The sequence below is a fragment of the Musa acuminata genome, chromosome BXJ2-9, assembly GCF_036884655.1.
Source record: "Musa acuminata AAA Group cultivar baxijiao chromosome BXJ2-9, Cavendish_Baxijiao_AAA, whole genome shotgun sequence".
In the NCBI taxonomy this organism is placed as follows: Eukaryota; Viridiplantae; Streptophyta; class Magnoliopsida; order Zingiberales; family Musaceae; genus Musa; species Musa acuminata.
The window spans coordinates 45,323,871-45,351,092 of NC_088346.1; the positions used below are offsets into that span (position 1 = coordinate 45,323,871).

A 27,222-nucleotide genomic window follows, 5' to 3' on the forward strand; every position below is an offset into this window, starting at 1 on the left:
ACTACGATAACCCTCTCCTTATCTCCATTTCCTATTGCAAGGCGCTTCTCTCACTCTTCTTTCCTCCAAATGGCCTCCTCCGCCTTCCATCTCTTCCCGCCAAAAGCTTCCCGCTACCTCCTTCCGCGCCTCCCGCCGTACCCCTCATCCCTTCCATCGGAAACCCTGACCCCGTCTCGGTCTCGAATCCTACCCTTGAAGCTAACCAGTCGGAGGAATTGCCCGAGCTCCCGCCGGCTGCCATCACCAACTCCTTCGAGATCGACAAGCGGTGGAAGTCGCCCTGCAGCGACCGGAGCCGCCCAACTTCGGGATCGGGTGGAAGCGGACCAAGGAGATCAAGATCGAGAAGCCCAAGCTGGAGGAGCTGATGGCGCCGTGAAGGAGGAGACAGAATGAGGTTGAGATCAGCATTCCCAAAGCGCGCAAACGGTTTGTTGAAATGCTCGAAAGGGAGTGTGCTTGTTGTGTTGCCATGACGGTAACGCAATCTCTACTTGGAGGAAGCTTACTTTGTTCGCCTGACAAGAATGCAGCGGTCAGCCATATCAGCTGTGCTAACCAGAGTTCACATTTGTATAGCCGCCAACTCTAATCACTTCATGCTAACCTGAGAAAGAGAGTACTGCATTTGAGCTTACCTGCTTCAAGCTCATTTCCGTGGGTGATGCGTTATAAGACTTGTCTTTATTGTATACTCATGCTTGCATATGTGATCCTTCTCTCGGTATACGAACTCGAGGTTTTGTTGAATAAATTGATTCATACAGGTCAATGATAACATTGTGCAGATGCCATGAATGATAACAATGTTAGGTTACAAGCTTGCATGGTCTACCTGTGGGGTTCAGACATGTAGCAGCACCAATTCAGGGGAAAGAATCAGGTAAGAACAAGAATCACGCAAGAATGCATGAGTCGATCCCACACTTGAATCAAAAACTAGATTGGGACTGTGCAACATTTTGCTCAGTTTGAACTTATCATAAATAACACATTGTCATGATGAAGTAAGTACACAATCACCTACTAAGATGATAGCAGAAAAGTTATTTATTCCATTGAAAGCCAACCCACCTAACTCTTCAAACATACATGAAACTGCCAACATGGCATATGTTTGGTTTTTACTAATTGAGGTCTAACTGGACATTAGACAGAACCTCGAGAAAAAGATAACTGTGTCGCATTCATGTGAATGAAGTAATGAATATTAACATGGATGTTACGTAGCTGTTTAACTGGAAATGGTACTTCAAAAAGATCTAGAAAAGAAAGGAAAAGGCTTCCTTGGGCATCCCTCAGTAGTTCGTCTTCTTATTATTCAAAAGCTGATGATCCAGTTGACCTGCCCAAGGCCATGGTAAAAAATCTTCCATGGTGCTCGGAATCCCAGATTACAAATATCTGCCTCTCCAAAGAGTCAAAAGACCCAAAGCAGAAGTCAATACAAGCAGCTGTCATGCTCGCAACAAATTGAAGAATGTCTGGAAATCCAGCAAGTATGCTTGCAGAAGAATATTCATATTAGGTCCGTCTTCCTGAAACAAATCAAAATTTCCATAGATCAAATTGACAGGTACAAATGAGGGATTAGTCTTAAGGGTTATCAAAAGAAAACATGTGATGTTCATAAGAGGAACTCATCTCTAGGTATGCAAGTAACATGAGATATATAGCAGCTAATATTTGTTCACCTTTTGTATAACCAATCTATTCCTGCATAAGAGTGGTGGCATATGCTCAAAGAAGACACGTATGTAAGTCTTGCAACATCTCTTCAAAAGATTGTTAGACCGAACCGAGTTTATTAGCAGTTGAGTCAAAAACCAAATATGAAAATTTTAAGTCGATAGAAAAATGAACATAGAAAGCAACAAAGCTTTTTTTAAAAAAACATCAGAAGTTTAAACTGAAGCCCAAGGTAAACATTAAGCTTCAGTACTAACAGAACAAGTTCAACCACTCGCCTGTAATAATCAAGAGACAGATGTTTTATCCTCGTATATATGATATCAAGAACTTAATAAAGAGGATAGGATAAACAAGAACTAAAGAAAAGGTTTAAACCAACAAAGTGAAAAGTAAAGTAAAAAATCACAATCCTGGCGTACGTTTTGATTGGGGCATGCATATTGGTATTCTTTCAGATTGAACTCTTGCCAAATGTGGAGCAATCAAGGAATCCAACTTGACCATCCAAAGTGCAACTGCAGAAGTTGTTTGGGGCATAGTTTGGAATTGTAAGATTACATCATCTGCAACAATATCAGAACCTAACGTAGTGCAATCATACAGCCATTCCTCATTTAGGGCACCAACAAGATCAGTAAGAACCTGTCATGTATAACGGAAGATCAACGGTTCACATCAAGGTCCTCATAGCATAGACGTTGAAAATAAGTCAACAATTTAGAAATTAATTAATGATATGAAAGACTAAACCTGCAAAAGCTCTGGCAAAGATGATGTACGCCGGAGCCGCTTTACCCAAAGCCAGTGAGCTGAGGTCGTCCATGTACCAGCGAGTGCTGCCTCTGGCATACTTGCCTGCAGGAAAACAGAAGACAAGGAAAAAACTTAAGTAATGGGTGCACATTTCATGTAAACTCAAACAAAGATTAAGCTCACCAACACAAAATGATATGTTCATGCAATTATATATTAATGAATAAATGACAGATGAAAAATCAGCACATATTAGTGAAAAAAAGTATGAACAAGTCACCTCAATTGCATGAATTGCTGCCTTCAGTGCTTGCAACTGTGAAGACAGAATTCTATGTTTTGGAAAATCACCCACATCCTCTGGTTCTCTACATGTTGCCACATGTATGGCATACCTCTCTTCAAGATCAAAATCTATCTCGAAGGTGGTATGGCAGGTCTTACAATGTTTTTCATCTCTCCAAAATAAATCATGGCAACTCTCACAACGAGCTAATGATTCCATATATGACCTCTTACTGTACTTTACAGCATTTAGTGAGGAGTAAAACATATTCCAAACCCATTTATCAAATGCTTGTAATCGGTCCCACTTTTGCTTCTTTTCTTCACTACTCCTTCCAGTTTCAATATCTATAGCACAAGAGCCACCTGATAAACTATCTAATTCCACAGAAATTAGATAATTATCAACATCTGAAATTGGTGAAGATCCATCTCCACTACTAGAATCCAAATCGGATGGTCTAGAACTTTTTGTTTGTCTGCTTCCAATCACAGCAGTCATATACTCATTCATTGCTTCACAAAGATATAATTTCCTCTTCTCTAAAGAAGCAAGCAGACAAGCTTCCCGTGTTCCCCTGCTGTCTAAGACAGATAATAGAGAATGCAAAGCCTGTAATCCAGGTACAAATAGCAAAACTTTAGGAATACGTCATAAACATCTCACAAATATTATTAAGGAAAACACATAAGCTTGTAAAATTTTGGCTAACACGATAGCAAAAACAACCTGTGCTGTATCAATGACCTCCCAGTGACCATCTTCTGAAGACTCAAAATAGACCCTTCGATGGCCAGGATCGTGTGCTGTGCATGGACCAAGAAAAAGCCAATAATTGTTGTACCTACGATCAGATCCCAACAGTATGCATTGTGGTGGGTGCATATCCTGGCAGGATTCTCTAACTTTAGAGTTACTTATTCCTGAAGCACTTGATTGGCATCCACTAATGTTACTAGAAGCTTTAGCATTTTTAAAACCCATGTATAATTCTGAAGGATCGGACCGAGAAACATTTAGCAAGGAATAAGTTCCGCCACACCCATTTCCCTCCAACAATGGCACTGGTAATACTTGATTGTTTGTAAGTGACTTTTTTATTTTTGCACCTGATCCACGATGCCGTTCATTTGGATTGACCAATATAGCTCTTACAGGTTCCTGTCATAGGATAATAACATAAAAAGAAGTCATTATAATGACTCGCAGGAATAAACCCCAAACAAAGATCAAACACCATTGGCTTAAAAAGTTCACTAAGCTAAGCAGCTTTCAGCAAAACAAAATAGACTTCATCATGAAAAGTGACAGATTAGGATTGGAACATGCAAGCTATTAATGAAGAACTATGAATCAAGTCCGAGAAAATAGGATAATGGAACAAACCGAGTTTATCTACTTAAAGAGTACCCACAAAAAACTTTTGTATGACCAGGTGTGAGACGGTAAAGCTCATGTAGATCCACATAAGAGAAATAAATTTAAACACTTATCTAAGCAAAGAGAAATATATGAACAAGATAGCAAACAGAAAGAAGTGGCAGCTAAGAGATCAGGTTTGTTCCATGAGAAAAAAGTGGTCTTGAGAACACAACTCAAACCAACTTAGAAACACTGAATCTAAGCTATAATCAGGTTAGTGAATTCACTGCAGACATATGAATATGCATATTATATACCTCCATTCTTAAACTGGAACAACCACCAACGAGATCAACAAGAGCAACTATAGCATCCATCTTCTCTTCGATACTTAATGTTGAGTATTCACCCTCCATAAGCCCTTGCATCCAGGCTTCCCCTGAATAGCTTTCATCAATTTCAATATATTCAGTTATCCTCTTGCTGGTTTTCTTATGTAGGGAGTTGTACTTAATAATTCGCCTATCATGAATAGTGGATTCCATCTCCTCACAATCGTCGCTGCTACCACTTGCATTGTCATCCTCAGAGTCATCATCAACACTTCCTGAATCCTCTGTATCTGAATGAGAATCACCTTTCCCTTTAATCTGAGGGTCAACTCGAAGACGATATGCAGAAGGTCCTATCTTCTCAAACAATGTAATGTCACTTGAAAGAGTTGAATATATTAACTTTTCCAATTCTTCTGTTTTGTTGGGAAAGCCAAGTTCAACAATCTGAAAAAAAAAACAACTTTTACTATTGTCATCACTCATAACATGAAAATTTGCTCAGCATCTTTTCATGGACATTTGAAACTTGAGACAATATATAATCTAGTAATTTGTACCTGAGGTGCTCCTGCCAGCTCAGAAACTTTTAACCCACCACTTCCTTGCTTGGATAACAAACTAAACAGTTCACCCTTTAATGTGCGTGGACGTAGACCATATTTCTCCATTCGATTCCTCTCCTAAAAAAAAATAAAGAAAGATGACTTTATACACCATGAACCAGCATACAGATTACAGAATTTATATCATGAACTAGAATCCATAGAATTTTTTGTTTATTTTACAAGTCAAATGGACAGGGTCTGTGATGCATACTCAGGAGAGGCCATAAATAGATGAAATAGGTTTACTTTAATACTACACTCAGCTGGCAATTGAACATGCAAATAAGATGTTAAAAAATTCCACTGAATCAAATCTGATCAGTCAGCAGACAGGTAAAAGGTTTTGAGAAATTAAAATGTAAAGCCAGTACATGTTGGAGGCAACCATGATCTATATTACTAGATTTAAGTAACAATAGAAATAATCTGTTCAATCAACCTATCACAATGATGAAATGAGGAACAATGATTTATTTGGCCGGCTTTATGACTTCCCCTACCCAAGCAAATTTAACGGAGAATATGGTTCCACACTATTACACAAATGCAAACACTTATTTTACATGAGGTATGGACAAAGTAAATTAATGCACAATCCTCATGACGTAAAAGCACCTTTTTTCATTCGCTTGTTTAAATCATCATCAAGAGCGATCCGAGAATAAAGTACTTTATGATCTCCGTGCATTAGTTGCAGGTTTCTAACTAACTGCTAATCATTCTATAATGTGATATCTCCTAATCAAAGACTAAATAGGTTAATACACTTCATTGAAGCAAAAGCTAGATAAAAAGGACCTTATAAAAAAGCCACATAATGCTACAACCAATGCATATCTTTTATGAAACAAATCTGAATTTAAAAAACATGTGTACATGATATTTCATGGATAATGAAAAGCAAAAAAACATTAAGTGGTGCATATAGCACACAGCCCAAGCCGAACAACAGATTCACCCCATCAAACATGTGTGTTCATATTTCAAACTAAATTTATCAACATCATAGCCAGACAACAAATAAGTTTACGTCACAGACAAGTGGAAATCAAAATCTACTTCCTATACCTGCATAGCATTTCATGCCATAGAAACATACAATCATACTCACACAAGGAAAAACAAATGCATTAGGCAGTGCACCGAGGACAGAAGGAAATCAAACCCTTTTTCTTCAACATGTTCAAGATTTTGAAATCATGATAAGACAATGGTAACTCACACATAAACCACCCATATGAATTGTGCAGATAGTGTTAAGAAAAGGAATTTTATTGAAATATGGATATAAGACACATGTTTAATTCATTATGCATGGAACACTGACAAATATTAGAGAAAATGTGTCATCTGTATACCCTATTATAATTTCCTCTCTGAGCAGTATTCTGTTTTGAACCAAAACCAGCCGCAATTAACACGTGCCGTAGTATTTCAACCCAAGTAAGAGGATTGAGAGATCGCCTCCAATGGTCAACATCAATATCTTGTTCTCTTACCTACATGAGAAAATCCAACATATCATTGGATGTTTCAGTGAAAAGAAAAAAAATTAAATAAAAAAACATATTCATATAAACACCCCAGTAGAAATCTCTGCTTAACAATGGGAAGGGACCTTTTGAACAAATTCACTTATGGCTTATTGATTTGACTGTTAATTGTCATCTTGATGTAGGACCACAAGTTCATGACACAGGATCTTTTTCTTTTTGTGAAAATAGAGGATAGGAAGGTAATCATCAGAAAGATAATAGATAAGATAAAGATAACCATCAAACTCGCTCTGGCTTGAGGAAATTTCAGGAACAAAGATCTCCCATCTCCAGGCATCTCACGTCCACACAAAAAAGAAATGTAACCCCATTCCACTCATCAATGGTGTGGCAAAAGAACTTTAGTTCATTCAATTATTTATACCATTATTTCCCACATCACATTGGGAAGTGATTTGAATTGATTTGTTAGGATTAGATGGGCCTGCTGCTACAAACTTGAGCTTAAGTGCTTTGGATCAATGATTTAGGTTCATCAAGTTAATAGTTCAGTTATTCCATCGGATCATATTGTAGCAGCAGGCCCATCTTTTTTCCCTTCTTTTACAAATCCAGGTACAAGAAGAAAAGGAAAAAAATGAAAAAAAAAATTGAGAAAGAGTACAGTGACATCACACAAATCAAGATATAAAGTATTAAATCTGTCCTCTTGGGAAGATAAATATTCATATTTTAACAAATTGTATTTCTTGATTGATTGATAGACTTCTTTTTGTATATCCTTCAAATTATGACACTCCCTTGTATGGTAAAATCTTGAATAACCCCTAAAATCTTCAACCAAGCCCAAGATGTATATCCTTCCTTTTTCTGTTTGGCTTTATTTTTCCTTCTTTCTGGCAATCTAGGGAAACTAAACTAGAAATAGTAGAGATGCTACCATTTCCTTCTTTTTCTGTAGCAATTATGACAGTTACAAAATACCCCAAAACTAATAAATTTTGTTCAAATGATAATTTCATTAAAATGGTCCTGCATCACAACTGCAGGTATTTCCCCCACTGTAGGCCACACCAAACTCAATCACAGCCCAACCTTTTTTCAGAACTTGAGCCTAGCTTAGAAAGCCGACACAAGTTTGTTCTAGATTAAACTCAAGTTGAAGTTAGAATGATAGCAACTTATTGTGTAATAGCATAACCTGGGAAAATAAAGGGTCTAGGTATTGGGACAAACTGGATCAAAGTACATGAACTATTTAGATGCCAAATGGCTTAACATCTTCGATTAAGTTGGAGCAGCCAATTTTGCAGCCTTCCTCATCAAACGATACATCTTACCCTTTTTTTATAGAGACATCTATTTCCCCTCTCACCGAATGCTATATTGTTCTCATCTCTTTTCCATCAGTGCCAATTTGCTAGCCTTCCCTTCCCAGCGACAGCACATGGATAAATGTGCACTTACATAAAACAAAAAGACTTAGCAAACACAAAAGTACTGGCCCGATCAAATAGCTGTCACCCACTCCCTCGTATGTCAGCTACATCTGATATGACAATGAGATTAAGAATTATAACTACAAAAGTTATAATTTAATAATGATAAACAAATATATACATAGTGAAGTAATCTACAAACAGATATAACAAACAGAATTAACTCCAAAAAATATATATAAGCAATGACATAGACCATCCTTTGTTGGTTTGTTGCAAAGGAAAAGAAAGCAACATGTAGAAATAAAAATTTATAAATAAGCATATCATTTTCTTTATATCAGACTTACAAAGTTCAAAAACACCAAAAACCTGCAGGCATTAGAAGCCCGAGGGACAAATCCTGCAGTTATCTCCTTTTCAGTATCAAGCATAAGAAGCTTGAGAAGTGCCACATGAACTTTTCCTAACAACAAAGAGTCCTGCAATGCATATGTGATATGGAACACTTCATTACGATCCAGAACTTGCAGATAGTAAAATGTCAAAGAGTTGAGAAAATCATTCCAGTAATGAACAAGCCTTGTAGAAATGGACCTTGTCATGAAACGCCTGAACAAACTCATCAAGTGTAAAGGGGCCTGCTTCAATAGTTACCGAATGGGTAAGTATAAACTGCACAACCTGCAAGTAGATTGCAAAGTATGATATATCATAATTAGAACAGCATGAAAAACACAACACCGCGGGAAATCTGCCTAATTATTTTTTCTACTCAAATGGCAAGCTCATTATCTAATAGACTGTAAATGTTCTAAGATATTTTTGGATAATCACACATAATGACTGAAAATTTATCAAAAACATTTATGTATTATCTTAAATTTATGGTATATAATTAAAAAATTACTAACATATCAAATATTTTATCCAAAAATATATATATGTGATTTCCAAGTTGATCAGATGTTTTATAAATAGCAAGTGGACATGTTGCTATAGAGCCTCTTCATTATGAATAGTGGGTAGAAGTTGCCATGTCGAGTTATAAGCACAAAGCAAACCACTAAGATAAAATATAAATTTGTAGTGTATTCTACTAAAAGGTGTCAAATTATTTAATAAGAGAATAAAATATAAGAAAATGATCACGTAGGATTAACATAGAAGTTTCATATAAAGTAGTTATGGTATATTAAGCAAAACCACTGTTTTTTTAATCATGACCAACTATTTTAAATGTAGAAGAAAAAAGGCTGACTTTAGTGCAGTGAAGTCAGAAAATAACTATCAGAGCAGAGGGCAGTTACCTTGAAAAGTTTCTTCACGAGTTCAGGTGAAGAATCCCAAGGTCTAGTTGAGAATAATTGTTTCATTTTAATAGTTTGTGGAGGAAACCTGGCCAACAAGTCTAGAAGACGAAAGAACCAAAATCATGGTATGCTTTGGCAAACAGAGCTGATCCACTAAGAATACTGGAAAAGTAACCAACCTTTGCAAAGGGGACAACCATGTCTGCCATTTGAAGCAAGGTGGGCAGAACATCGTAACGGGTTAGATCCCACCTGTAACTCCTTGAGTTCCAGCTCCTCATCATCAACTAAATCAATTAGTTCGCTTGATTGCTCTGAAAATTTATCAAGAAAAAGCTTGCAATCTTTTAAACAAGGTTCTTTCTGATTCATATCTTTGCCCGATGAGACCTGAAAAGTAAGAAGCAAACATAAGGAGAGGATCCCCCAGAACTGGTCATATGCATAGGGCACTTCTAATTACTCAATCTGCAAAACTGGTACTGTACACTGCTCAGATTGACACTATGATCATCCAATAGAAACGTTACAGATGTCTTGAGTTGCAGTCTTGTAAATCCATAATCTATTTTGCATATGAACTAAAAAATAATGTCCATCGGAAATAGAAGCAGGGTCACCTTTCCTATTCTTGTAGAAGGCTTTCTCCTTTCCTGTGACTTTCTCTGAGAGCTTTGTCTCTGAAACAATAAAAACAAAGCACAATATTTCAGGAACATATGATAAGCACAATAAGCCATTGGTTAAAAGATTTAATAGTATAATCTGTAAGGAAAATAACATAGTCTCCTAGAGCCATGGTTGAAAAATCATAACCAGAAAATAAACCATTTACCATGCGTGATTCTCTTTGCTGCAGTTGTTTTGAAGCATGAGAGGATGGAGCCCTACGAGAAGCAGTGGATCTTAAGGGCTTCCAAGAAGCACTTCTGTCAGTATAATTCACACCAGTTGGAAGTTCTTGAGAACTGGGGCATGTGGCACGCCATACTGTCATCAATCCCTTGCCCATTCCATGCTTCCTTGTACAAAGATCACTTTCAGGAAGAGATCTGGTAGCAAGGATATGAGACACCAATGCCTGCAAACAAGAATTTTTAAAATAAAAAGAGAGAGCAAACGAAGAAAAAAAATTACATTTGTTACTTTCATCTCAAAGAAGAACTTCTGTAGAGATTCTAACATGAAAGGACAGTCGATGACTCATGTTTTTAATTTTTTTTAATTTTTAACAATGATTCACTTATTAAAATGAAAAACCAAGCTCATCAATCACAATAGAAGCACATATTTGAAAAGCTAGCAAACTGACCACAAAAGTGGGCAAAAAGTACTCAAAATATGAACAAACATAATTTTACAAAAATTTAAAATAAATGCTACATAGGATAGCAAATTAATATTTTGAAGTTATGTTACCATAAAAAAGAGATAACATTGACAGAGAACAAGATAAACGAAAAAATCCAATATGAACAACTAGGCTCGAATGACATACTGCCACATTGATGCTTTAAAGGAAAAGATGCTTGGCTCATGTTTCAATTATTCACAAGTGACTAACATCATGCCAGTTAGCTAAACATGATTAGTATTTGGTACTTCCAAAAAAATATCTATTACTTGTCAAACTGCTTGAAGTTTGGGAAGTACCTTTCTCCTTTTGGGGGTTTGTAGTTTTCCATGACAGGGCTCAGGTTCCTGCAATTCTACAATAAGAATAAAGGTTGGGTTACACATTATAATGATGCAGTTAAAACCATGAAAAATATAAGTAAAAAGGATCTAGACTGATAAAAAAAAGGTACCCATACACTTGAAGTACTCAAAAGAATCATCTAAAATTGTTAGAATAACAGTTACAAAGTTACTTGTTTAGACAAATAGAATACCAAAAATAGTTTCAGAAGGCAGAAAATGGCAAAGGACTCTACTTTTTGAACAGAAAGACCGGCAGACTGGTTTTGGCGTATTTTGGCCCATAAAATGTTGCTAAGATGAGTTGTACCAGAATGCATTCAAATGTCTATCACACAAGAGAATGACTTTGGATACTGTTATCGATGACAATAGTCACAACATCTCCACAAGATGAATATAGCTCCAAGTCCCTTCTAAGCCTTAAAAGGAATCAAACCCAGACTACTCCAAGAGTGAAGTCAAGCTTAAGCAAAGATATCCTTATACTCAGCAACTCCAAAAATCCTTCTATAGAATACCACCAAACAAGTGCACTCTTTGAATCTTTCAATAATTATATTCTAAAAAATGCTTAAATTTTCTTTGTTCCACTGCATGAATCTAGAAATGTCATTTCACTGGAAATAAGTATCACTATCGATCTAACCATTCTAGACAATTAAGTATATAAGCTTGCAGACACATCACTAAATTTGAGAACAGAGCATGAGCATACCTGTATGGTAACAAATTGCATTTCCGGGAGGAGCATCAAACTCTATTCCAAGGGTAGGACCATCTTTGCGGAATATTTTCTTCAATATATAATCTTTAGAGAGCAGAATCTGTAAGAGGACCTGGTCCTTATCTGTATGATTTATTCTCCCAACTGAATGGCTCTTCATCAGTCGCTCCAATACCTTATGTCTAGCTTTCTGTTTGACAAGTTGATACATTCTCTCAATAGCACATCTTGATGTAATGCCAGCCACTCTCCCGTGACCTGATAAATTTTGCTTATTACTAGTTTGGTCAAGTTTCACAATACTCAGACAATGTCCACTATAGATGGGTACAACTAAAGAATCTTACCATCGGTGAATTTAGATGCTTGGGAACTACTTCCATTAAGAAAGCTTTCTACATTAGAAGTCATTGTTTCATTATCCCTTCTTTCTTTTCTTCTCCTCTCAACAAACCAGATGCGAATTTGATTATATGTCAAATTCAGCAATGATGCATATTCTTCCATTTTAGTTTGCTCAGGATATTTCTCCTCTACAACAACAAGCAACATAAGATCAGTATAAGAATGCTAGCACACAAGGAACTCCTTGCTATAAAGACAAACTCAAAGATCCAACTGGATACGGAAAAGTAACACCTGAGTAAAATTTTTCCAAAGACTGTAGTTGGTTCGTGGTCTTCTTCTTTGTTTGATTGTCTGCTTGTCCATTGCTAGCATCAATGCCCATCAATCTAGTAATGAACTAGAGAAGAATAGTATGCAACAGAAGCAGGACCATGGAAATCATCAGAAAATTTTAATTGGATTCATTATCTCTCTGATAAAGCATAAAGAAAAGTTACAAGAAACTAACTAGCAAGATATTCTAATCAAATGTATGTTAATAAATTAGTTAGAACTAAGCTCGTTACAGATTTCCATGGAATATAACGACAGCAAATGTCTTCTTGTCAATTGATTCATTGTAGAGTCCGTTAAAAAGAACTCATCATCTAACCAAGACTACATCCATATCGTGAATCATTCAGCAATTAGCCATTTTCTTAGTCAAAATTAGAATTACATGCAACTAAAAAGTCAAAACATGATAATAACGCATAATTACTTGAGAATCAACCGCCCATGAATCCCTCTAAATTAACCACAGAAATGAAACATAATGTCCAAGAAGCTTCCCCATGAATTCTTGCAGAAAAAAGTATCAAATCCAGAAAAAAACAGAGAAAAAAAGTATGCAATTGTTTGGTTGACCAAACAAATTAAGATTAATTGGCTCAACCATATATTTCATGAGCAAGAACGGGAAAAATGCAAAATAAATCAATTCTTTATCCTTTCGGTTCTCAATACAACGATTATCGACATCAAAAAACATTCACGCCAATCAATCGTAACTAAAGTCAAAACCCTGTAACCTAAAACCATTTCAACGCAGACATCAATTCGTATCTACCAAGACCAGCTCAAGAATTCGTTGTACGACCGCTCAAAACCCGCGAAACCAAGTCAAAAACACTCGAGGCGACACTCGAAGCATCCAGGCGCAGACCCACAACCAAAATCACACAGCATCAGTACATCGCGCACCTTGACTTCCAAACTTACAGGATTCCACAAAACCAAAAAAGGACCGATGGGATTCGAACGAAACTGGTACCTGGAAAAGGAAGGAACCGAGTATATCAGAGTTCCCAAGCACATCCGGAGTGAGGCTTCTGGTGGGGGGGGTTTAGGGTTTACGGGGAAGGATTGAAGGAGACGAGGGGTGAGAAATCGCCGAGTGAAGTGGAGGCGATGCGGTTCGTCCACATTTATACATGTGCGTGCGTCGGGGTTTCTCTCGTTTCCAGCACCAAAACCCTACTCTTCTCTCGCCCTATCTTCTGCTTTTATTTTGTGTCGATTTTTTTTAATGGAAGAAATATCTTGCGGCGGGGGAAGTCAAATGCACTTCGCGTTTGTGAAAATTTACGAAAATGGTCATGTATGCGTTGAAATTTGTGGAGTCGTTCGATCTTTGGATTGATGGGAGTTTGGACGGTTCACAATTACGCTCTGGTTTGGGCTGGAATATATTGGATTGGGCCATTCTATGACAGGTAGTCTTTCGCCCAGTAACCCGTAATCCGACCCGAAAATTCTATGCATGTACCCTCGTGTCGGATTTAACAACGAGATCCTATATGAAACGGACCCAATAACTCCGGTTTAGTACTCTGTGGGCTAATTACATTATTCCTATAATTAATTATTTTTAGTATCTCGATCTCTATACTTTTAAGAATTATATTATGATATTTATACTTACGAAAGTGAAACATTTAGATCCTTATAAGAATTATATTATGATATCTATACTTACGAAAGTCAAACATTTAGATCCTTACCTATGATTAAAAAAATAATTTCACAGGATTAAAAATCAAAAGAGAGATAAGGATTTTATTAGAGTAACAGGATCAAATGTTTTACTTTTATAAGTATAAAAATTTCAGTATAATATTTGAAAATATAAGGACTGAATTACTAAAGATAATTAATTATATGAGGTAATATATAATTAACTTGTATTTTGTATAAGATCACTATATAAATTATGGCTTATGACTATGCCAATTACATAATATTTTAGGCGAGGAATACCGATAGGTAATTTAATATATATGAGGCGTACTTGATCTTTTTTTATACATTTCTAATGGATTATTTTATTTTGAGAGAGGAGATTTCTTTTTTGTGCTTTGATGTACAATTGCTCTTCTTGTTTTACTGTTGCTTAATTAATAGATTTATTATCTTTTAGAAAAAAAATTAAGTACAAAAAGTGATAATTATTACCATCCATTTTGTACGTTGTGTTTTTTATATCACGATGAATATTTTAATTGGACAATCAGTATTTATAAAAACTTCAATTATGAGGAAACCACATAATATAATGAGGCATTCTAAGGTGATATCAATGTATCACAAAAATTTGGACTAAAAATATTAAGCGATTATTTTGAGAGTCATCTCATTAAAGATTACAGCTTTAAATATCTCACTATGATCATTCATCTTCTTCTTCTCTTATGGTAACTGTGTAATATCCACATAGTTATAACAGATAAATATTGATCATGTATTATGGAAAAGTCATAATATTTTAGTCATAAGGATATTTACCAAAAATTATATATAAGTGGATTTGTGTTGGATACTAAACTTATAATTTGGATATTCCTCACTGACAACATAAAATGTATTGAAGTGTGCAAAAATTAGCTACTGCTTTTGGGGGAATCTGATCCAAACCTTTTGGCTTTTCATGTCTGTAATTATATGTGAAGCTCTTATCATAATCATGTTAGTTATCAACTGAAATGGAATATATGTGCCAGTCTGAGCAAAAGAAGATTAATATGTCCACTCCTACTTGACTAACATTCTTACATCACCCAGAGAAAATTCATGTTTCTGCTGTCAGTAACTCCTCATTAATCACTAGGACTGAAACTTGTGACTTTAAAGAGAAATTTTGGTGTTTTTCCCTGTCAAAAAGTATGAAATTTAGTGTATCTAAGTAGGTAGGTTTATGATATCATAGCATATATTGATGAAAATAAACATTTATGTCTGCAAGTGGCAGATCAGATGTTGAGCTTCTCTATCTGTTCATCTTTGAGGCTGGATGACTGAACCAGATGTGCAGGCATTGCCATTCTTGTGTCACTTCCATGGTTTCAGGATTGAGAGCACAATGATTGCTACAATTGCCAAGAGGATCACTATAGCAATAAACATGCATTTCCTTGATCTTTTTGAGAGGCTCTTTGCAGTTAGCAATTCATTATTTCCAGATTGCACATGGTTCATGGCAGTGGCTACCTGTAGAGATGATATGATCAGTAAGGTTCAGGAAAAAAGAAACAAAATGAACAATTGATTTAGGCCTTGCAAGAAATAATTATAGCCAAAGTTTTGATTGTTATGGTTTTATTAGGCTCATATTTCATCAATAAGCATGATATATATTTTGAAGCAGAATTCCATATCCAGGAAGCAAAAATGCAGACCTGAGATTCAATGTTATCCAGGATCTCTTCTTGTGCCTCAACCAATACAGCCATATCCATGAAAACCTAACCAAAGTTCACATAGATGATAAATTGTCAGAGAAATAAAAGTGAAACAAAGATAATAATAGTTCCTGCAATTTACTATTTCATTATCATGCCTGATGCAAGTCAAGTAGCTTTCTCTCAATCTCCTTCACAGCATCATTCCTCTCTTGGATTTCCTCTATGATGTCAATTATCTGGAAAACATGCTTCATAATGATTAAAGCACAACTAATGACCGAATACCAATGTAATCCTTAATCCCCAGTACAATAATGATCATACTTGCCCTCTACCCATTTCTTGAATTGCCTTTTGGAAGATTTGCTCATTGTTTCCAGTCGCAATCAGGCGATCGATCATCTGCACGTACTTGAGCAACCAAGAGTGAGTACATGAAGAGTTTAGCATACTAATCCACCTGGCCATAATGGCTATAAACCTCACCTCATCAGTTGGTAATGTTCCAGTGACTGTCAAATTTTACAAAGTTTAGAACAACAAGTTCAGTAATAATTTTCCTTTTACTTTATATCTTTTTTTTCAGAAAGATTGAAACCTGTAAACACCGCTCTTTCAACCACCTCTCTGTTGTCATCTTGGATACTTTTCCTGAGATTCTACAACACATTTCCTTGATCAAAGACAGTACAGAAAAGAAGAAATATGACATGCAGGATTGGACTAGATATCAGATATGGTACCTGGAAGTCATTCATTCTGTCCTTCAATTTCTTCTTTAGAGCACTGTGGTGGGAAGCAGAAAAAACAATGATAATGTTTCAGGAACATGTTTTGAGCTGAGTTGCTATGAACTGATATGATGATTACAAGCATAATGGTAACACTCACGCAGTCAGAGCCATCCTGGATCGATCGACTCCTGTTCCCTTCTCACAGCCAGGCTTATTTCTGTTGGCTAAATTCTATAGAAGAATAAGGGAATCGATAGATTCACGATATTATGAATTCTCTGGAATTGATACTTTCAAACATGAACTTTAAAAAACAATACATCTCTGTCAATTTCCTGTAGTTTGGTTTTGATCATGTGAGCAATTTTTCCAACTTCATCGACATCCTTCTCCATTTGCTGTCTAATTGCTGGAACCAAGTATGTTATGTTTCAGTTGACTTAAAGAACATGGAAATAATCAGCTGTAAGCCGAAGAGATCTGTACTTTTCATCGAAGAGGCTTTAGTAGCAGACTTGGAATTTTCATTTGCTTCCTGGTACATATGGATGATTAACATTAGTTGGGATCACATTTCTAACAGATCGATGAACTGGTTACTTATCTTTGGCTTCAAAAGAATTTGTAGCTTTTTCAACAAAAAAAGGGGAAAAATATTATGATAACAAACACATATCTCTTTGAATCTATTATGACTTTCATTGGAATTCATGAATCTCCAATTGCCCCTAAAGATCCTAAACAAATAGCTTTTGCCATTACAAGGTCAAACATTTGTATGTTGTAAATACAAGTTCAATATCCATACCAGATGATACCAAAATTTTCCTTGGTAAGGAGTGAATAATGAGCATCAAATCATAGCTATTGCAGCCTACTTTAAATATATCTTAGTTACTAAAGTCATAAAGATTTGATGGCTACAGAAGATAAAGGAGAAAAGAAATTAATGATCTGAGAAACCTTACCTGCTCATTCATTAATGGCAAAAGATAACTAAAACATAACAAATATGCAAAACTAATAAGGATTCAGTGACAGCATCACCAAACATTACCACAACAGCAGACCATCACAAGAGCAGTGAGTTATATACTTCTGTTTATGAACTCAATGTGGAAATAAAGGAAATTTGGAAGACATGATTAAGAATGTGTGACAAACCTGAAGCTTCTTAAGGTGATTGGATATTTTTTCCATCATCTTCTCAATTCCAGTGACCTAATAAAGATGAATGAATAAACATCCAAAGATAAATTATTCTTCTTTTTTTTTTAATGATCAGGCTGAGTTAGAGAATACAAGGAAAGCTAGAGAACAAAGTAACATATGAAAACTAAATGTAAACTCTCTAAAATAACTTCACTCATAACAAATATGAGGGTAAAGTATTTTCCAAAAAAACATTATTGGGATTCTCATTTTGAAGATGTGAATATATTGTTTCCATTAGACAATTCGGAGTACATGTACAGTAATATTACCTGCTTAAAGAAATCTTCCATTCCATAGTCTGATGTATTATCCGAATGCAGACTTCCTAATTCGACATCCCTCACCTTCAGAGATTGACTTGTGCTCATTTCAAAAGAATTCCTCTATTCAATGAAAGCATCATGGTGTCAGTGACATGGTTTCTTTTATAAAATGATCAGCTCAGGTGCCTATATTACATGCTGTACAGAATTATGAGATTAATGAAGGTTACTAATATACAAAAAATCAACACATAATCCAGTTTGTGTAAGATTTCTATATAACAGAGCCACAATGCCCATAAAACATAATGAATTCTTTATGAGATTAATGAAGATAACTACTATACAAAAAATCAACACATAATCCAGTTTGTGTAAGATTTCTATATAACAGAGCCACAATGCCTATAAAACATAATGAATTAACATAATGAATTCTTTATGAGATTAATGAAGATAACTACTATACAAAAAATCAACACATAACCCAGTTTGTGTAAGATTTCTATATAACAGAGCCACAATGCCCATAAAACATAATGAATTCTTTATGAGATTAATGAAGATAACTACTATACAAAAAATCAACACATAATCCAGTTTGTGTAAGATTTCTATATAACAGAGCCACAATGCCCATAAAACATAATGAACTCTTTATGAGATTAATGAAGATAACTATAATATACGAAAAATCAACACATAATCCAGTTTGTGTAGGATTTCTAAACAACAGAGCCCATAAAACATAATGAACTCTTTACTCTGAAAGAAGGAGATGAATACCTTGAGAAGGTCGTTCATTGTGTGAGCTCCAAGCAAGTCACAGGAGAAAGAAACCTAATAAAAGGTAGGGCTAAGAAGGATTAATAAGGAAGATACAGTGCCGGCCTATTAAGGTACGTGAAAAGAAAGAAGACAAATGAGTCCAACCATGGCGGTAGAATCTAAAGAAGAGTGATGACAAATGTAACTTTGTGTTCTTCTCCAAGAGGACTCAAAGTTCTTGAAAACATCTGAATTCTGCCAAAGACACCCCATAGACTCTAGTTTGCATTCATGTATTAGGTGTATTATGACCTCATCAAGGGCATGGGATCTTGAGTAGGCTTCCTTCTTCATATAACATCTTTATCATTTGCTAAATTAATCAGCCATTTATGCAGATTTAAAGCATTTTAATCGCCTGTTAGGATACTGGTAGCATCAACATCAATTAATAATGTAATATTAAGTTATAATAACAGGATGATGGCTTGACAACATCGATTTCCATCATCAGCCCATATCCCAAGACTCATCATCTGCGATGGTCGACAGTGACATCTCTCTTTGGTAGGTCCAATCGTTCTGGCTTTGTCTGTATAGACTCCTTCATGTCCAGAACTATATCCTCGACTCGTCGAGAGGACAAACTTTATCCATCTGTATCAGTAACTTCATATTTCTGCTTCCAGCTAGATGTAAGAGAAGCATCAGTTGTTAGTGTTGTATTCTTTGCTGATGCTCTCCATGTATTTGCAGCCCTCGGTCTGTGATTCCCAAAGCTCCAAAAGCTACGAAGAAGATGCAGTCAAAAAAAGACGCAAAGTTTCATCTTCCTCGAGCTCATCAAGATCTTGATGAAGATCATCGCAAGGTGTTGAGTTTAAGACTCATGTTTACTGATTATGTGATGAAGATTGTGTGATTTATAGGACTGGTATGATAGATTGGATTTCAAATATTATTGTAGGAAGAAGATGTTCTTCTCATTGTCTTTTCTTATACAATCTTTAATTACAGTAGCCAAACAAATCAAAGCTCTCTCTTGATCATCCTTGTGGATTCAGGCTACAACGAAGAAGAAGATTCAGGGAGGATCCACCATGGCAAGCAATGGCAACTCAAGTCTCAACTTACAGCATCAAGTGTTCCAATTATTAATGCTGAAAATTATGCTTTTTAATTTGTGAATATGAGAACCATGTTTTCTTCTTGATTTGGTTGAGAATGGTTATGATGATTCTGATAATATGGAACCATGCAAGAGATCAAATAATTAGATTAAAAGATAAGCAACAAAAAAAATGAAATTTAAGACTATCAAAATGATTTCTACACAAAACTTATAAAGTTAGTGAACCAAATGAAGATTAATGGTCAAAATTGATCATATTATGACAATCAATAAAGAAAATAAAGTTTGATAGCCTTAACTTCATTTGGTTCACTAAAGGTAGCAAATGCAAAGAATAGAAGTCAAATATTATCACAAGTAAGTATAACGAAATGTTACTAGAAGAGCATATATGATAGATGATTCTTGGATATGATGTAAGAGACTCAAGTCATTTGGAATTTGGTAGTCTCAAGTTTCTTTCACAAAAATTCATGGTGGAAGGACTATCTATTATTGAAGAAAGGCAATATCCATTTGTGATGGATGTGCACTTGAAAAGTGCTACAAACTATCATTTTCTTGATGAGTTGATTGAGGAATAAGAAAAATACTATCATTAGTGCATTTGGATATTTGTGGATCCATGAAGATATTGATCATTACATTTGTTCTATTTATTGATTGAGGAATAATAAAGGATACTTTATTCTATTTATTGATCATTACATTTGCATGACTTGGGGTTATCTCATAAGGTAAAAATGTGAAGTTGTTAACATTTTCAAGAAGTTTAAATACTTTGCTAAAAATTAAAGTTGTCTAATTATTGAAGTAATAATGGCAAAGGATATAAATCTTATGAGTTTGATGAAAGCTCATAGTTTCTCACCCCCACATTGGTAAAATGGATTTATGGACGAGAGAGACAATGGAAAGATGAATGATAGGAGCATCTTCTTCCTCCTATCCTCTTTTAAATCCAATAAGAAGAAGAAGAAGCAATAATTTTCATCAAATGGATCTTTTCGTTCACAAAGATTTGTCATACTAAATGTAAAATGGTTGTGCAGCTGCATTTACAATACTAATTCTGGAACTCATTACTAACACTCGAACATTTACTATAAAATTAATTGAAAGCTGAGCAATAAAGATTAGCATGCATTATTATATATGTAAAATATCTTCAATAGTTATGAAGCCAATATTTATATTCACTGATTTAGTCGACAAATACTGTTTATAATCATACAAGCGGACCCAACACGTATTGGATGACACAGGCTAACATGATGATGATGATGATGATGGCGAGGAGCAAGTAGCGAGAATGGGAGGAGCCATTGGATGGAGTCACTGCCATCAAACTCGATCGATCCTCAAATCTGGGAGTGAACCATTCAAGGATATCACTTGACGCATCCAACCCTGCTACTTGAAATGAATGCCTTCTCTTCATGCAATACCTCCTTAGGTTATCTTCAAGACTTAGATAATAGATACAGTCTGGCTTTATTAACTCTGACTTTGTCTTAGATACCGACACCCCTTCCGAGAAGCTACAAATGAAGAAGGTGTGACCGCCCAAGCTATCAACCTGATGGGGTAGTCCCGTCTCCCTGACCTTGAAAACCTTCAATTGTTGTTGCTCTCCCAGCTTGGTATCATAGGACACAACAAAGATATCATCATTAGACCCCACAAGCCTACCGTTGCATGAGCTAGGATGATGATCTTCCTTTCCACACAAGGAAGGAATAGGGATGATCGACACCTTCCAGAGGGGTTTGAATGCATAGACCATGATTTTTGCCTTGCCGGTCAGAACATACAGCCTTCCATGGTGAAACATAATATCCATGGGATCATCTATCTCTAAGTCCTGGCATGATTGATACCCTGGTTCATATAAAAATACACTTATGTTCTCTTCCATGCAATGATAACCCAATATCGCGAAGAGAAAATCTGATGCAAGCGGAGATGTTGATATGACACCCTTAACAATAAAGTGCATGAATGGATAAAATTTGATCATAGTGCCGGTGATTGGATTTAGGAGATGAACTGTATAACCTCGAAAACGTATTGGTGGTTTGGGTACGAATATCAACCATCCTTTGGATGACCCACAACAATACTGGCTTTGAAACTCCTTTGGGATCTCCAAGACTAAGTTTCGTCGTCCATTGGAGGCGGTGTAAAGGCCCCAACTTAGAGGAGATTGATCTACGCTGACCAACAACCATGGAGCATGTAGATCACGGAGGGAGACGATGGTGGCTGATCGCCAAGATTTGCAGACAATGCTAAAACGGACATGGTCGACCATAGTTAGGTGCTCCAAGATCATCTCCATCACATCCATATTAAGTCGAGCCCAGCTTGCTTCTTCTCCTTCGCTTGTTAATGGAGGAGCCATTTGTAGGTATCTAAGAATAATTAATTTGTAGGGCAAACTAGACATGTAGCATATAAATAAATAAAAAAGATTATGAGTCATAATTAGGAAGAAATAAATAAATAATATAATTATATTTAAATTTACATTACCAAATAATAAATTAATGGTCTATTTTAATTCTTATCCATATTTGCGTTTTGAAACTTATCCACTTGATGTAGTCTAATTCGATCATCAATTTAACTTAACCAAATTGACTCGACAATGTTGTGTGTGGAAGAGAAAAGGTTATTGAGTATTTGGAACTTAAACGAGGGAGAAATATTACCAAAAGTGTAAAAAATCTACCTTCTTTGTCCCTTGTCTCACTTCAATTCAAGGGTAGAAGATGCATGCATATCATATCTCACTTTCTATAAAACCCCTCCGATATCAAGGGTAAAAGATTGTATTCATTCATTTGCTTTAGGATAAAAAAACTCGTAAGTTTTCAATTCATCAAGTTGCTTTGTATGACATCTTTCTTACAAGGTTTAATAAGGGAGAATACCCTTTAGATACTCTACTATTATAGCATGTCTAGTGAGTGCTAATTGGATTGCACATACTAAGTCTTGATTGGTCAAAGATAAGGAACATATCATTTGTCCACCTATTTATGCTTGGGGATAAGGGCTTCTTTATCCTAAAGCATAAAGATTATTGTTACTTGCTCGATCACATCAAATGTTTCAGATGTTTTCTATATTAGATGGATACATCATGTGCATGATTGCTTTTGGATCTGATTGACTGCATTGTCACATATATTTTTCATCCTAAACAAACGCATTACATACAAATTATATGCTTTGAGTTGATCAGCTAGATCATATGCTCTAATTTGTATACACTACGAATACAAATTAGACACTTGGGATGCATCAAATGCTTTAAATTTTTTGTCAAATGTGAACGCATCACGCATAAAGGGTATATATCGATTAAACTGAGTGCTTTGGATGCTTTGTATATTATGTATAGATACATCATATGCGAAGGATATGATATGCTTTAGGATGCTTCTAAGTTTCACACACAGAGATATGTGTTGATTGCATTGGGTACTTTGGATTGCTTCTTCGATTGGATACTGGATCTTCATCCAATTATTCAAACCTTTTAGATTAATCGATCTCTATCCAATAATCTCTTAGTGACTCTTATTGGATCTCATTGATCTAATAATTTCGGTACTTATTGAATATCCAATAAAATAGGAGCTTCAACGATCGTATCATATCTGAACCCCTACTCATCGCAACAACTACCATATGTGTGTGACCCTTTAGGCATAATATGAGCTAATTATAAGTCATACATATCAAAACTCCTTCTAACTCAGTGAATTATTATCTCCATAATAATTTACTTGACTTATCCACTTTGGACGTACTAGACCATTACGCCACAATCCGCAAACAATACAGGAAAATCTAATCTATTGGACCTGTTTGTCCTCAGTTATCATGTATTTATAGTCTCTCATTCATCTAATATCCTAGAGACTGTGCCAAGCATGGTACTGCTAGGTCCATATGGAATTTGCTCGAGTCTTGCTCTAATTGTATTCTCCCGGAGAACTCTTTCTCTCTCAATCCGAATGACCCTAGCTAGGGATTTCTCTCATGACACCAAGCGTGGATACTCCTCTATTGATACTCAATAGCTCTCGTAAAGTTAGCTGCCACTCCCGACGACCAGCTATGCTAGATCTGAAATTTTTAGACATATAATTCTAGTATCAAAAAGTGAAGTACTTATACAAGACATCCTTGGTGTCTTAAGTCTAAAGATTATATACATAACTGGGACTACGGAATCATTGTTTGACAATAAGGTATCGGCTATTCAGCATTCCGTGAGTGGATCGATCAGTGAACTCATTCTCCAATGAGCATATGCACTGTATCTCTAGTGTTCCCACATGAGCAACTATGAGACCAATCGCCTTCATCATATGGATAGTTATATAATACACCAGTCTGTCTAGTTATCTAGATGTCTCTCTCGAGTAACCTATAACCAGGATTATTTAAGATATGTGTTTAAAGACGAGTCGATCTCATTATCATAATCTCATCATCATATTATACAAATATATAGACATCACAATATATACAACATGCAACATAAAGTGAGAATAAATGTCAAATAAATAATAAGCAAAAAGAGTGTGTATCGTGTTACACATGTCATCACTTATATGATTAATTTATAGAACACTTATGAGGACTTAAAAATAGAAGTTTCTTTATTTGATGATAGGTTGTTTGAGTAAAATCATAAGCAAATTGATAATCCAAATTTTGGTTTACTGAGTTGGAAGCTAATTTGAAGCCAATTGGGATTCCTTTCATATCCGTAGTTTGATTTTAGTTTTGTCCAACGTAGAAATGTTGAATCTACAAAACTAAGTCGAAGGCATTCTCGACCATTGCCCATTTGATACTTAGGTTATCTCAGGATTTGGACGATTTACATTAGCTCTTCAAGAGAATTTTAGTATGTAGGGAACATACCTAGGAAGCCCCTTTTATAGTTGGCTCAGAGGACCGGTACTTTTGAAATCACTAATGGTTATGTGTTCCACTCGAAATTAATTTCGATTATGGCACACTGAATATGGGATGTGATTGTGGTTGAGTTGACTTGGCTACAGTTGGGTACTTGTGGGATGTATGATGTCAAGATGTTGGCTACGTGTTAAGTGTGTAAAAGCCATGTGTTGGCTGCATGTCGACTATACATCATCTTCATGACTCCAAGGTGTTAGACATGTGTTGGTCACTCGTCGAACATGCGATGGCCATGTGGAAGCCATATATATTCTTGGTGGAGCTGAGGTGGTGGCGAGATCATTATTCTAATATCACTAGACCCCTCGCTTTCTAAGTCGTCAAGCAAGGCATAGTCAGGTCGAAAAGCCATCTAAGTGGATTTGCTACCCTAGCTTCCTTCTTGCAATAAACTTGATGTTGTCAGGTACAAACTATATTTTCAACTCCCGCCACGAGTCTTACTATATGTCCACTCGATATTAACATTATTAGATCTCTTTCCAAAATGTTCATCACTAAAGTTTTACATCTCCATTTAAACATATGATTACTACCGTAACTTTAGCATTTTTAGAATTGAACCTCATAGCTTACAAGTGTTATTCCATATTGAATAAGAAATTCTCGATCTCCTTTATATCCCCGACACTCCCATAGCAATGCGGCTTAGTGCCCTCAAGTTTTATAGTAGAGTAATGCAGGTGTTACTCCCTCCTATATTAAGAACTCTTATGAGCAAAGTAATCTTGAACGTGAGTTCCACCACAATTTCATGTAAGTATTGCATGGAGTCTGTGGTGTCTTCTATCAATCGATCTACTAGGGACTCGACCTTATCTATTCGAGATTTTGCCTCATATTCTAAGAAGCTTTCATTGGTCTTAGAAAAGTTCCTTTAGACTCGCTTCAAGAATATCAATGTGGGTTTCTGCAACTATAAATCTCTCCTTATGGCTTTTTTTCTTGGTTGGTGCTTCGAATTGTGCTTCCTTTGCTTATGAAGAATAGTCAACTTTTCACTCATCTTATTCATTATCGCGCTCCTCTTAAGCAGCTCTAACAACTTGAGAGCAAGCTTGCACTTGCAACCCACCTGTAGTTGCTTGGGACAATAGTCTGGCTTGTCCCGTCTTACTCGATTTTCCACGATGCTTCACCATGATGAGATTATGATACTTTCATTGTTTGCTTGAATTACTTACTTTCTTTAATACCAAAATGTCATGAACCTAGCTGGAATTGCCTAAATCGTGAGTCACCCTTACATTATCCATCTGGAAAGAGTCAACCTAGTTACAACTTTACTCAGGTCCCGAAAGACTTATAAAAAAGGAAATTGTTCAGTTCAAAAGCGAGTGATAAACAAATCCTGATGTCTTGCGAAGAGGGCAGCATTACAAGTAATTCAAAAAATACTTGGTGTGTAAGAGAAAAAAAAAGATGAAGAAGAAAATAAGGACTTTAGAAGATAAACGAATAATCGCAAGTCCACAAACGACTATTTACCGGGGGTCAAGAATGTTGACAAGTTCTCGTAAGCTTAATGTGTGAACTTGTTAGAAGGTAAATAAATGATCACAAGTATTCAAATGACTACTCACTAGGTATCGAGCGTGTCGACAAGTTCTCATAAGCTTAATGTGCGAACTTGTTAGAAGACAAACGAACAATTGTAAGTCTGCAAATAACTGCTCACCGGGTGTCGAGCGTGTTGGAAAGTTCCAGTAAGTTTAACGTGTGAACCTGTGAATTCAATCAGCATCCAATATTACTCCAAACCCCATTTAGCTAGGTGGTACCCTTGGGGTTTTGGGGTGCTAAGATAGTTTGTATTTTTGTCCACATCGTAGCCTCTAGAAAAATAGACTATAACACGTAAAAATTGGATCGTTTGAGGGTAGTTTTACCTATTTTGGTAGTAATCGCTCTGTAGCCTTGCAAATTATTCTTACTTATAATTTTCAAACAAAACACATTAAAGCAAGGCAAAACATGCTGCCCAAACATATGTACAAGTAAATAAAAGCGATGAATAATCCATTAACAAAAGTATTATGGGTGCACGAAGATCATCTATAACACGACGATAACCCTTATGCCCCCTCCTTCCTTGCAAGTGATAGATTATAACACGACAACCCAATGTGGGCAATGACAAGGGCGTGTGGGCGCACTGATTGCACTCCCTCTTTCCTCGTGTATGATCAACAATGGGGGGCGAACGATAAGGGAGCATGAGCTGTGTCGTCTCCTTTCTCACTCATGATTGATGGCAAGGGGGAGTTGTGAGTAACGATGAGGAAATATGGGCCGCCTCTCTGCCCATCATCACCTTGGAGAGGGTGAGG

At 36.0% G+C, this 27,222-nt stretch overlaps 1 protein-coding gene and 1 pseudogene across 1 annotated transcript; both read right to left on the bottom strand.

The window, feature by feature from the left end:
• Nucleotides 1–1,038: 1,038 nt before the first annotated feature.
• Nucleotides 1,039–13,584, bottom strand: LOC135623611 (homeobox-DDT domain protein RLT3-like). The gene is made up of 19 exons (XM_065126765.1): nt 13,370–13,584; nt 12,349–12,454; nt 12,057–12,242; nt 11,701–11,967; nt 10,938–10,993; nt 10,120–10,365; nt 9,905–9,964; nt 9,464–9,674; nt 9,282–9,382; nt 8,569–8,655; nt 8,322–8,453; nt 6,395–6,535; nt 4,989–5,111; nt 4,414–4,875; nt 3,464–3,895; nt 2,729–3,346; nt 2,446–2,550; nt 2,115–2,337; nt 1,039–1,541 (listed from the first exon to the last, which is right to left on the bottom strand). Exons 2-19 carry the CDS (start codon nt 12,437–12,439, stop codon nt 1,528–1,530), a joined length of 3,555 nt encoding a protein of 1,184 aa, XP_064982837.1. The 5' UTR covers nt 12,440–12,454; nt 13,370–13,584; the 3' UTR covers nt 1,039–1,527.
• A 1,839-nt stretch (nt 13,585–15,423) lies between these two features.
• On the bottom strand, nt 15,424–22,292 carry LOC103999004 (uncharacterized; annotated as a pseudogene).
• Nucleotides 22,293–27,222: the final 4,930 nt, after the last annotated feature.

What these genes read in the sequence shown, in the direction of transcription:
- LOC135623611 (XM_065126765.1), bottom strand. Translation starts at nt 12,439, where the DNA reads ATGGGCATTGATGCTAGCAATGGACAAGCAGACAATCAAACAAAGAAG. An exon ending in GTTCCAGTTTAAGAATGGAG is followed by an intron (nt 3,896 to 4,413) that starts GTATATAATATG and finishes ATCCTATGACAG; the next exon opens with GAACCTGTAAGAGCTATATT. An exon ending in CTTTGCCAGAGCTTTTGCAG is followed by an intron (nt 2,338 to 2,445) that starts GTTTAGTCTTTC and finishes TATACATGACAG; the next exon opens with GTTCTTACTGATCTTGTTGG.